This window comes from Geospiza fortis, unplaced genomic scaffold (genome assembly GCF_000277835.1).
Source record: "Geospiza fortis unplaced genomic scaffold, GeoFor_1.0 scaffold54, whole genome shotgun sequence".
Lineage (NCBI taxonomy): Eukaryota > Metazoa > Chordata > Aves > Passeriformes > Thraupidae > Geospiza > Geospiza fortis.
In genome coordinates this window covers 17,981,996-17,993,743 of record NW_005054301.1, presented here as the reverse complement: position 1 = coordinate 17,993,743, position 11,748 = coordinate 17,981,996, and the positions used below count along the sequence as shown (strand labels likewise).

Here is an 11,748-nt window from a genome sequence, read left to right as displayed (position 1 = left end):
TGAGAGCATAAGACTCGTTCTTTTTAAGGATTTTATGTGCAGTAACACACGGGTTTACATCCAAGGGACATTAGTGATGTCTCCTTGCCCATGTTTTGATTGCATGAACAGGATTTCTTTGTATTAGATCCCAATACAGAAGCTGACTCCCTAGGTAGTCCAGTAAAATTGGCCATGAGTTGTTCTGTATGTACAAGTGCTGATGGTTAACAAAGTAAAGGGCAGGGAATCTTCCTGCAAACACTTTCCCAGCTAAGAGACTTCATCTCACTACTGCAGAGCCTTCTTGGACCAAGCAGGCATTAAAACAATACAGGAAGTTTCCACTGCAGAAATTACAGATTTAGATAACACTGCCAACTTTTCATCAGCAGGATACATTTTTATGGACTAACTTCAAGCCTTTTGCAGTGTCACCTGAATTAGGTGTGGAGGTACTGTGAATCACCCTCCTAATTTAAGCAGAGGAATCAAACGCCTACAAATTCAGACACCCCATCCCAGCCATGCATAATTAGAAGCCTGAGAAAAGTAGCAAAGAAATGTCTTTTTCTCATACCAGGAAGAGACTGTCACAGGCTCAGGCATGGCAAAGTAGGATTACAGAGTTATTAGCACCACCAAGCACCAACTAAATACATGTCATATAAATCCTTCTGTAGATGAAATGCTTACCTTCCTTAGATCTTCTTGCAGCATCTTCAGCAAACCTTCCAGTTGGTCCACTTTAGAGGCGAGAGTTGGAGGGGATTCTTTACTGTTGAAAGCAGGAAACAAGAATAGGTATCAATATGATTTACTGCCTTCACATGGGGTAGCTAGAAGCTTTGTCTATACCAAGTGCCTTTATGAAGGTATCCATTTGTGTGCACCAAGGAGTCACAAAATAAACATAATAAAGAGTACATGGAATACATGCAGCACATTGAACAAGAGATCAAATTTAACTCATGATTACTTGGGGTCATCCCATCACTTGACTTCTTTCTACTTGAACTCACTGTATATGCCTTAAATTAACCATTGCTTTGGACAGTTTCATGAACATCTCAGACAAGAAAAAACCTGCAAAAAGATTCAACTGGACTTACAATTCTTTTATTTTCACCTCCCAACTCCATCTTCATGAGAACTTCTGAAGTGTTACTGCATGAAGCCTGGAGATGGCTTCCAAATGAGGTTTGTAGCTAGGAAAGCCTGCACATCTGGTGTATTTACTTACCCTGTATAAGGCTTTATCTGTGCAGTAAGCTGGTCCTCAGCCTGATCACTGCTGGAAGCAGCGCTCACAGGTCTGTGATTTTCATCAGCAGCAGCAAAGAATGAAGCTCGCTGAACTGAGAAGGCAAACATACAGAGAAAAACCATGGTAGCAGTAATGATTATTTGTTCATGCACAGCACAACAGCTACACTGCACCACCTCAGCAATTTCAGTCTGTTTCAAGCAAGGTAAAGTGATGATATGACATACCCATGTCCACTTGATGGAAGCAAACTGGCAGTGCGTTTGCACCAGGTCTGCCACTGTACTGGAGTCAGGAAGTACTGGTTCTGGCACAAGCAGCACTGTGCAGATCTTCCTGGGTATGACTGCATGATACCACCCAATAACTTAGCAACTATATTTAGCTTCTTTTACTCTATAAAGAATAGCTTTATCTTGAGGAAAGAAAAGCTCACTGTGTGCAATTTGACCAATGTAATTTTTCAGAACCTGAGGTTTTTTCCTTATGTTTTATAAAACATTTTCAGATTGAAACATGAAACCTCTTTCCTGCCTTGTGTGTGTATTTCTTGTCCTGTAACTGTTCAAATGTTCTTACACATCTCTAAAACACTGTCACATGGTGTGACAGACAGCGGTATAAAAACTTTAGCTTAATAACTTAACCTCAGCAGCTGTTGGGCTCTCACTGGAAACAGAAGAGTATTGTCTTTTTCTGTTTGGCAAATTTTTATACTACAGGTTGGTGTAGCTCAGGGATCCAGGAAGTTTTTCTTTCAGCTGGTACAGATACCATAATTTGTAACTTCAGGGGCTTGTGCTGAGGACACCAATCAATGGTGGAGAGGAGGTGTTCAGGATCACAAATCAGAATTTAGGTTCCTTGGTATGTGTCAATCCCTGCTGGCACTTGTCAGAGACCAGAGACTGGGATACTGAGACCAGACAACCAAACACCAATGGAATTATATTGAGATCCTTCTCCAAGTCAAATTTGAATGTATTTTTATAGCAGTGAGGTGAAGCTGCCAGCTAACACATTACTCCAGCTTTTCTTCATCTGAGCCGTCAGTTTGTTATCTTGACCACAGTGACTGTGTTCACACTTCTGAAGAGAAACACAAGTGAATCTGGGGCCTACCAAGTGAGGGATTCAGGTTAATGGGGACAGTCAAATAAATCTCACCAAAAATGAGGGGAGCCTTTAAAGAGAAACTGTCAACCAGAAGGAAATGTGTTAAAACCTGAGTTTCACCCATATGTGGTGATGAAAAAACATCACTACAAATTCATCTTCTCTTGAGGACCATGTCTTACATTGAATACTCTCCTGAAAACTGTACAGCTCAAATATGAGCCAAACTGCTCCTACAACTCCTGTTGCAACAGAGCAGAGGACACGAGTACTCTGAACACTCAGAGACACCCACTGCCCTAATGATATCTAAGGCTACTATCAGAGAACAGCCAAGAAATCAAATTACTTCACAGACTTCTCCAACTATGTTGAATAAGGTCTAAAAGATTCAAGACAAGTGAAAAAACACTTCCATGAAGGTGGGACAGCATTTATGCAGATACTAGAAAGAGGCACTTCTGTTTCACACACCTAGAAGATTTTTCCATTGGATTCTAGTAACATAAATTCTCTTTAGTCTAAACTGCATTTTAAGCTTTAATTTTAAGTTCAAATGTATCTAGACAGTTTACAGTTCTCTTCAGTTTACCAAGTGTCATGGAGATGGAAAATGCCATAGCATGAAACAACACTTACATGCAAATCTGTATCTTCAGGGTATGCAGAGGCAATGAAAAAGTATTTACCAACAAGGCATATTTCCCAAATTATCTTGTAGCAAACTGCAGCTGTGTAACATGTACTTCTTACTAGTGCAGCAAGCAAGCCATCTCTAGTGTGCTTTTCCCCTACTATACGACTTTACTTTTGCACTTTTGTGCCCTTTCCCAGACCAGCTGCCTACAACTGTTTTACATGAAATGAAAAGTGACCAGTTTCACAAAGATTTGGCCAAACCATACCACTGAGGATTTCCAGTATGAAGAAATGGTATCTGACTATTACATACAAAGTTTCAGGCTCTTGACACTTGAGTCAGTATTTTAAATGAGCTTAAGCTTCAGACTAAGAAGAAAATTAAGAACAAATAAACTAAAAGTCAGGATTAAAATAAACCCAAACAAACACAAACCCCACAGTCCTTAATGAAGTATGCACAAAGACCAGCTTCCTAGGTGTTGTATTGTGAAAACTTACCTTCAAAAGCTTTGGCAGCATCTACCAAGTTTGACCAATCCAGATCAGAGGCAGAATCAGGCAATGGCATAAGACCAGGGTCTGGCATGGGCTGCCGTCTTTGCTCCTGGATATCTGTGAGGGAGCTGTCTGAGGCAGAAAACTCTCCTGGAGCAATGCAGAATAGATTATAAACTCCATAAAAATACCCAAAAATTCCTTTCTTAATATATTGAATACCCTGTTCTTAACTTTTCTGGTATAGCACTTTTCAAAATCAGCCAAAATTCAGAAGAATGTTTCATCAACTACAGTTCACCAGATACAGCCCTTCACAAGGCAGTTTTCTAAAGCCAGCACATTCAGCTCCCTTCTAACTTGCCTTAATCTTTTCAGCTGAGTGCCCCAAAAAAACCCAAAAACCAACCCAAAACTGTAAGGTTTTTTCCTTCCTCTTTACAATCTTGTAAACCAATGGAGCCGAATTAAGCCTACCAAGATGAATCAGAACAAGAAAACCCTTAAAATTACTTCCAGAGCATTGCACATCTCTCAGCAGTTCAGTGAAACCTTCAGATCTTTACTAAAATATAGCCACACCCACCTGTAACCTGTTACACGGCTCACTATGGAAAAAAGCATTGGCAAGCTTGAAAGAAGGATTCAAAATCCCTGTATTTTTTGTGCAAATTAAAACAACAGAAGTGAAGCACTAAGATTTTCACCACTAATTAGGGCAACACCAAACTGTCAACCAAGAATTATCTACTTTATTTCAGTTTACTGTCTGGACAACCAAAAAATGTGCAATGCACATGTGTGAGCTCAGAAGCAGCAACAACTTCCTTTCTCATGCCCTCTGTCAAGATGTAAAGAAGTTTTCAAAACTTTGTAGGCAGTATTAGAAGAGAGAGATGTAGGGGTGAGAAGATGGACTGGGCAATTGGGAGGAAGCTACTGAGAAGATAAGGGAAAAGAGTCTGCTTGGATCATACAGAACAGAAAGACAGTGTGACAGGCAGGACACAATCCCAAAATGCCTGAGTTGTGTTGTTTATTTCCCTCTCCCCCCCTTTTGTTTTGGATAGCCTAATAACTATGTAACTTCAATAACTAAAATAATTCATAAGAACTTCAGCTAAATCATATTGCTGCCTGGGGAACAGTGACCAGAAAAGCTACACTGCATTCACTTCTTGGCTCAGAAATCTTGACTTTTTTGTGTCTGTGTGCATTTACTTTTTTAAAATGTAATTTTGTTACATTTTATTTTGTTACATTCAGTATTATTAACACTGAGGATTCTTGTCTTAGCTCTTGAAAGAGTTATTTTGGAGGTTGTTAACATGAAAATATTTCCAATTAGTGAAAAGATACATGCAATTAGATGAAAATCTAAGTATTTGAAAAGCTACCTGTTTTAAAAATGTTGGATTGTTAAGGCAGATGAACAAATGTGAGCATTTTTAGCTCAACATTTTTCCTCTAAAAAAATGGATGTGCTCTGGAATCTCTGAATTTAAAGAATTTTGAGCAACTGGAAACCAACAAATACTTGTGGTACTAAATATCTAGCTTATTTAATCCTTTTCTCAGCAAAGTCTGTGTAGGAAGACAATTTGTGTGCCAGTCAAATACCTGGTCCTTTTATCATGCAGTTCCTACGTTTTATAGAAAATGGAAAATCTTGTTTTGTTGACAGAGGTAGAAAGGTTATGAGCTAGGAGGAATTATCAGTTTAGGGTGGAAGAGAACATTATAACAAAAGAAGGTTTTGTAGTTTTCTTTTTGGAAAATACAGCATTTAAATGAAAAGAGACAAAGTGCTGCTTTCCACTTGTACTCTGGTGGCATCATTAATCTTCTGACCCCAAGCCCTCAGAAACCAAATCCTCCATCCAGTTACAAGCATAACCAAGTCTACAAAGTTGTTTTAGTGCATATAAAAAATAGAAATGAAAAGAGCTCCGTTTCCTAACTCTTATGCAAGAAACACATTATACAGACACAACAGCTCAGGAAAATGTCAGGTTCAACACTGAAAACTGATGCCTGGTGATCACAGTCAGATGAAAAGAATTTAAAATAGATTTCTTCATCAGCCTTCACTGTCAAATGCATCCTGTGTAGCTAAATACAGACTGTGCTTAGGGCCCACTACAGTGAGTTGAATCTATTGATAGCCTTGCATTTTCCTCTTGAAACATACTAAAACATGAATAAATCAGAGCAGATACGTACTTCTTCAGGAAACATTGCAGAATCCTACCCTGAGATCTACCTCTATTTCTGGAAAACACACTCAGTTATGAAGTACAGTGGGAACCTGTGAAAATTCCATTTCTCACTGTGACATTCACGTGCAGTGACACACAACCCATCAAATAATCCAACTGAGACTTTTCAGTAAACTAAAGGGAGAAAGCTGAGTGTCTTCTTGACAGCACTTTACAAATAACTTTTTCTGGTTAACTGTGTGACTAAAGTAAGTAATTCATGTACTGTAAAATAAATAGGGTACGGGAATTAATTTAAAAACAACTGAACAGTTGGCACAATAAAAGCTTTATATATAAATGTCCACTACTATTTACCCACTTCTGTATCATTTTTCTAATCAAATTTTGTTCCCGGAATCCCACAGTAAGGAACTGACACCTGAAGTTCTCTCTGGTCGATAACCAGGAATACATTATTTGTCCATTGGTCCAACTGATCTAGGTGACTCTTGGAAGAAATGAGAGAAACTTGCAGCCAGTGAGGCAAATTTCTGTGCTCCCTCTACAAGGCAAATGCATGACCAGTCATGCCATGTTACACCCACTGAAATGAGGGAAAAAAATTAAATTCCTGTCCTTTTTCACATTTTCACATGACTGGACTCTCCTCATCTGAGCAAAATAAAGATAGAACTACCAATTGCATTTTCCCCCAAGATGATTCACAAAAGATTCCTCCGGAAGTTGAAAAATGGGAAATCCACTTACCATGTAGTGATTTCATTCCCAAAGTATAGGATGGTCTCCGTAAGGGCAGCGACTTTGGGAGAGAAGGGTAGGTGCTGGTGAACAGAACATCATTTGGCATGGCTTGGTCCAGGAGCGAGGCCCGCGAGGTGAAGAAGTGATCCCTTTGACCACTGTAAATACTCTCATCTGACAAAGTCCTTTGCAAGGCACGCCTTGTGGTAGGAGTGCTGGGAAAGGGAGACTGACAGGACAGAGTGTGTGACTATACATTCATAAACACAAATAAAAAGAAATGAGAAAAAAATAATCAATAAAGAAACTTGAAATAGTTTTTTAAACTTTTTTTAAGTAAGAAACCAAGTTTTACATAGCATTTTTTCAGAGTGGACAGGAAAAAGAACTGAAGGAATTGGCTTTTAAGGAGGTTATAAGTAGGTAAAATATATAGATTTTTTTTTGCCTATCTCACATTTTAAACACCCTTCAAACTTCGGGAGTGGAAATCTCAGGCAGCCCTTGCTGACTCCAGAGCTGATATGTAGCAGAGAAATGGATACAGAAAGAGCCTGAATGCTGCACAAACCAGAGTTCCCCCATTGCACAGGACTGGCTGCATTATTGCAGGCCCAGCACCAGCAAATGCCGGCTAATTAGAAGTCTCCTGTTACTGAACAACGAGGAATACCCACCACTGCTGTGGGTCTTCAGAAGTATTTGAATCAAAAGCACTCCCATGAATAAGAGAGCTTGTGTCTTACCTCCACCATCAGCCCAGCTTCCTCCATGCTCCATACAGGAGAAAGTAGTGCTGGGGTAGCCAGGAGTTTTGCACTCTCAGGCCAGTGCCAGAGAGCCACTATCATGACCATTCCAACCAGCAGAGACTCTGATTTTCATGAAGTCTGTAGCAACATAGCTGTCTCTAAGGCGTAACATTTCTTTACCGTTTGGTTGAAATTTGGTCAAAAATTTTTTTGCTGTACGACTTCTGTAAAATGAAATCTAATTCATACAGTGGGCAGAATCAAGTTGGTTTTAAAATGCCATTTTAGTTTTAAGATGCAATTTATTGGTGTGACAGAATGTTTTTAACTTGCTGAAATTTATCAAAAGTGCGATCAGGAAATAAAGATCGGGGTAAGAACTGATTCACTAACCCCACAGCAGAAAAACAGCAAACTTGGGAAGACATCTTGGAATGAGAACAATGCTCTTGCTCAAAACAATCAACAGGAGGTGTTTACATCACTCATGTCCCAGTTCCCCTCAGAACTACCACAAGCCTAAGAAAATGTTATCTTGCCAATAACAAAGTTTTTTTATCTCTGGCCTCAAATGCATCATCTTAAATATTCTGTGCATGGAAGCCACACTTACAAACTTTAACAAGCCACTTCAGGTTTTTACTAGCAAAAAATGAAGTTACAGCTCTCTCTTCTGCATGGTTGCTGTGGAAACAATGTGGGCTCTGGATGACAAGCATTGGCTGTACATGAAGACAGAAATCAAGACATTCTCTTCTGGATTATGGATTCTAAAAATTAATATATGCACTTACATGTTATTCAACGTATTTTGAAACATATCAGGAAATGTTTCTAACTATTCTGCAAAAAAATAGGCTTAAGTTTAGGGATCATTTTTGGTAACAGGATTAGTGAGGTATAAAAGTGTGCTTTTTGCAAGGAATTTCAGTACTGTCAGTAAGTCACTGTCTAGTGATGCAATCAGAGAAGAACAGTTAAAATATATAAGACAATACTACAGGATTTTCCATAACCCAGCAGTACAAATGTTCTTTGCAATTTGGCATATTAGTCTCTTTAAATCAGCACACAAAGTTGTAATAATATTGCAGAGACTGTAATAATGAAACTTTTCAACAAATTGCTTCTCCAGTAATCAGCTACAAAGAGATTATTTTCTGTCCATGATAAGAATTCAGGGATTGCCTTGCATTTTATTTTCCTGCTATGGATGAGAACAGAAAATATCCTATCTCTCTCTTTAACATACCTTAAAATTCTTCTGGGATTCAGGTGTTGGGCTATCAAGATCTATCAATTTCTTCAGCTCTTCTTCGACAGTGGACTTGGACGCTCGTTTTGGGGACGCCCGCAGGTCTCTTGCCGACGCCCGCAGCCGAGGGTGGGCCATTTCATTGCCATCACTCTGGTGACGTCTTAAATGAAATGGAACAGACACATTCAGGTCTCAAAGCCCTGGGGCAGGAGGTATGAATGAAACAAGAATTATAGCACCCTCAAGTTTTTAAAAGAAAATATCTAAGTAGAGGGTACAGAGGATGGAAGAAGTTTCACTGCTATAGCAGAGACTCACCTTAGTGGATACCTGTGGAAGCACTAAGCTTGTTTAAAAGCATCAACTAGCAATACAATTAAATAATTGAAAGGTTAATACATTTTCTTAATAAGGGACTGAATCCGTTAAAATAACATGTATTCTGTACAAACATAAAAACACGTGTATTCAGTAAGCCCATAAGCAGTGAATCACCAAGTTTCTTTAATATTTCAACTGGCTTTTTATAATGTAGTTATCACAAAGTTTCACCATTTCCTTTTGACAGTCAGCTATTGGTATCATCTAGGGATACTGTGCCTGACTCAGTAACAGTCAAGAAGGTTTGAATAAATTACTTTGAAACAGGCTTTCTGAACTACTTGCTTTTTGAGTCATACTTAACAATATTTTCACCAGTAAGTTGTTTCTCAATTTCTCTTCAAAAAGAGATGCTTGCATATTGTAAAGCTGAGATATCTTGGCTTGCTTTAAGCCAGTTAGACTGGATACTGGCAGCAATTTTAACAGGGCAACGTGGAATGCCAGAGTTAATGCACAACATGCACGGTACTACTACATGGATGAGAGGTTTAAGTAAAACTCAGGCTCTACAATAAGAGGATTTTTAATATTTGCTCAAATAGCATTTTGAGTCACCTTTAAGTAGGCCCAAGAAAAGATAAGCTTTAATAGGACTGAAATCCACAGAGCTTTCTAGAAATTATAAAACCCCCAACTTTTACAAGTTAACAGGGAATGAGATTAGCCAACTATCAAATACTTAAACCATACTCCAAGAAGACTAGATTAGAGATTAAGTTCTACAGAAGATGAGGCATTGTATTAGTCTTGAGTTCTACTCTACAGAGAACTGTCACAGATCAAAATGTTTCTTTTGCAATTAAAGCAAATGATCAAACAAGAAAAAAAAAACAGTCTTACTTTCTTGAATCCATAAACCCCACTGAGTTTATCGTCCCTTCTGGCTTTTTCCATCCGATCAGATACTTGCTAGTAGCACCCTGGCGAGGGTAGAAAGTCCTAGGACCAGACGAGGAGGAAGAGGAGGAGGAGAAAGAAGGTGCAAGCTGGGGAGAAGTAGCAGAATGAAGCTCTTCTTTAGGTGAGCTTCTGGCACTGGTGAAAACAACAGGGCTGGCAGAGTGTCGTGAGCTCATGGTACTAGGAGAAGAACATAAAGACAAAAATTGCCTCAAATCTGTGTATACAGGCCTTGTTTAATTGATTTTAGAGCAGAACTCTGCGCACAAGATGTTATTCTTATCAACAGCAGATAGAGTAGCAAAACCAGTTTGCTCTTCTTAAGGGCCTTCCACCAACATGTCATTAAAAACACCTCACATAGTAATGGAAAAATTTCACAAGCAACCTCTGAGGATACAATACAACCACCCTTCACAAAATGGGAAACTGGCATTAGGCAGTTTAAAAGTAATAAATGAGATTTTAGTTGAATTAGTAAAAAATAACCGAAGTCCAAATTCCTGCTGGAAATCCTGGCTTTAAAAGAAAACATATTTTGAGGGAATTTAAACAACAAGAAACATCTCTTTAAAACCCCAAAACAAACTAAAGAAGAAACCAATACAGCTCTCAAAATAGGCCTTCCTGAATTTCAGCTGAAAATCATTTATTAAGCATTTGCAAGAAAAAAAAAAAAGCTTAAATTTAGAAGTTAGAGCACGTCTCTAACATATATTACCATTTGTCAAGACAGAAAATGGAGCTGGGAAGACCAACTGCAGCTTGTTGGGAGAAGGAGAGGGACTTGAGATGGAAGATACTCTTTAGTTATGCTGATGCTCAAATCTGATGGAACTTGTTTCCTATCAGGAGTGCTAGGCCTTAGACAATATTTACTATAACAACCTTAAAAGGTCAGTCATCTATAAGCACAATAACAGGAAATTGTTGTGTACAGCTTTAATACTGAAGTAGCATTATATATCTGGAGACCAGTTTTCTACCAGCTCTCTACACAACTTAGCCACATTTTCATTCCTGGATCCAACACTGCAGAGAAGGAACTTGAAACAGATGGCCCCACAGTAAAGAACAGCTTCTGACTGAGAAATAAAAATTAGCTGGAAGGCTAAATAAAGTCACTGAATAATCTCTTCTCCCTTTGCATAGCAGGAAATTCTTCATCAATCTTTTAATAACTTAATAAAACAATGCATTTTCACATCTATCCCTCTTAGTGAAACAGAAAAAAAGAAGGTTAAATTTAATGTTGCCACCTGGGAAAATAATACCGCCTACGTTTAGTCTTAAGCAGTCAGTTACCTAATCTATGCCACTTGTCTGGCTCCTGCTCTAGTAGTCAATGAAGAAATATCCCAAGGAGGTGGTTCTGCTTGTCTTAAATTAGAGATCTGAGATATGCAGGGTGAATTAATGGTTTGGAGTTTCTTCTCTCTCTTCATTGACAACAGATGGAGTCAAAAGAATCACCCTGAAATCTGTTTCATTTTCATATGGCTCAAGTTAAGCACCACGATTCCCACCACTGAAGTGCTGTGGGCTTGATGAACAGCCTGGGTGCACTGCAGCCCAGGGGCATCACATCAGGGGCAAGATGCACCCTCTCCATTTGCATACAAATTAAATTACAATAATACAGATTTTGTATTAAAGAATTATATTTCTTCCTTCCCTCCATCTCTACATTTGAAAGGCCTATACAAAAGACAGCAGACTGAGAAAACACAGGAAGATATTTTCCTGTCCATCAATCCCATATATTTGGTGCTGCACAGCACAACCTTCATATTTGTAACAGATATAAGTAAGCATAATTTATAGCAAGAAAGCAGAGAAAATTAAGAGCTAGGGGAATAGGCAGTAAATATTTCTTCATTCCCCCTTTGTCTCTTCCAGTACTGAAAAAATCTCCTACGCATGCTGAGCAAACCAGCCCATCTGTAAGGTATCACTAGCACAGCATAAACTGCCCTTTTTACCCCCTCCTAA

The 11,748-nt window shown here is 38.8% G+C and overlaps 1 protein-coding gene across 4 annotated transcripts in view; it reads right to left on the bottom strand.

The window, feature by feature from the left end:
• SIPA1L1 (signal induced proliferation associated 1 like 1) overlaps positions 1-11,748 on the bottom strand; it is a 200,608-nt gene that overhangs the window by 2,151 nt on the left and 186,709 nt on the right. For 3 of the 4 annotated variants that reach the window (XM_031065729.1, XM_005417549.2, XM_031065724.1), the window contains 6 exons: positions 9,697-9,936; positions 8,467-8,632; positions 6,469-6,712; positions 3,503-3,649; positions 1,223-1,337; positions 676-757 (listed from right to left, as the gene is read on the bottom strand). In XM_031065729.1, the coding sequence (XP_030921589.1) occupies positions 676-757; positions 1,223-1,337; positions 3,503-3,649; positions 6,469-6,712; positions 8,467-8,632; positions 9,697-9,936 (994 nt within the window). The remainder of the gene's footprint in view (positions 1-675; positions 758-1,222; positions 1,338-3,502; positions 3,650-6,468; positions 6,713-8,466; positions 8,633-9,696; positions 9,937-11,748) is intronic. The other variant, XM_014310981.2, reaches the window with a different exon arrangement.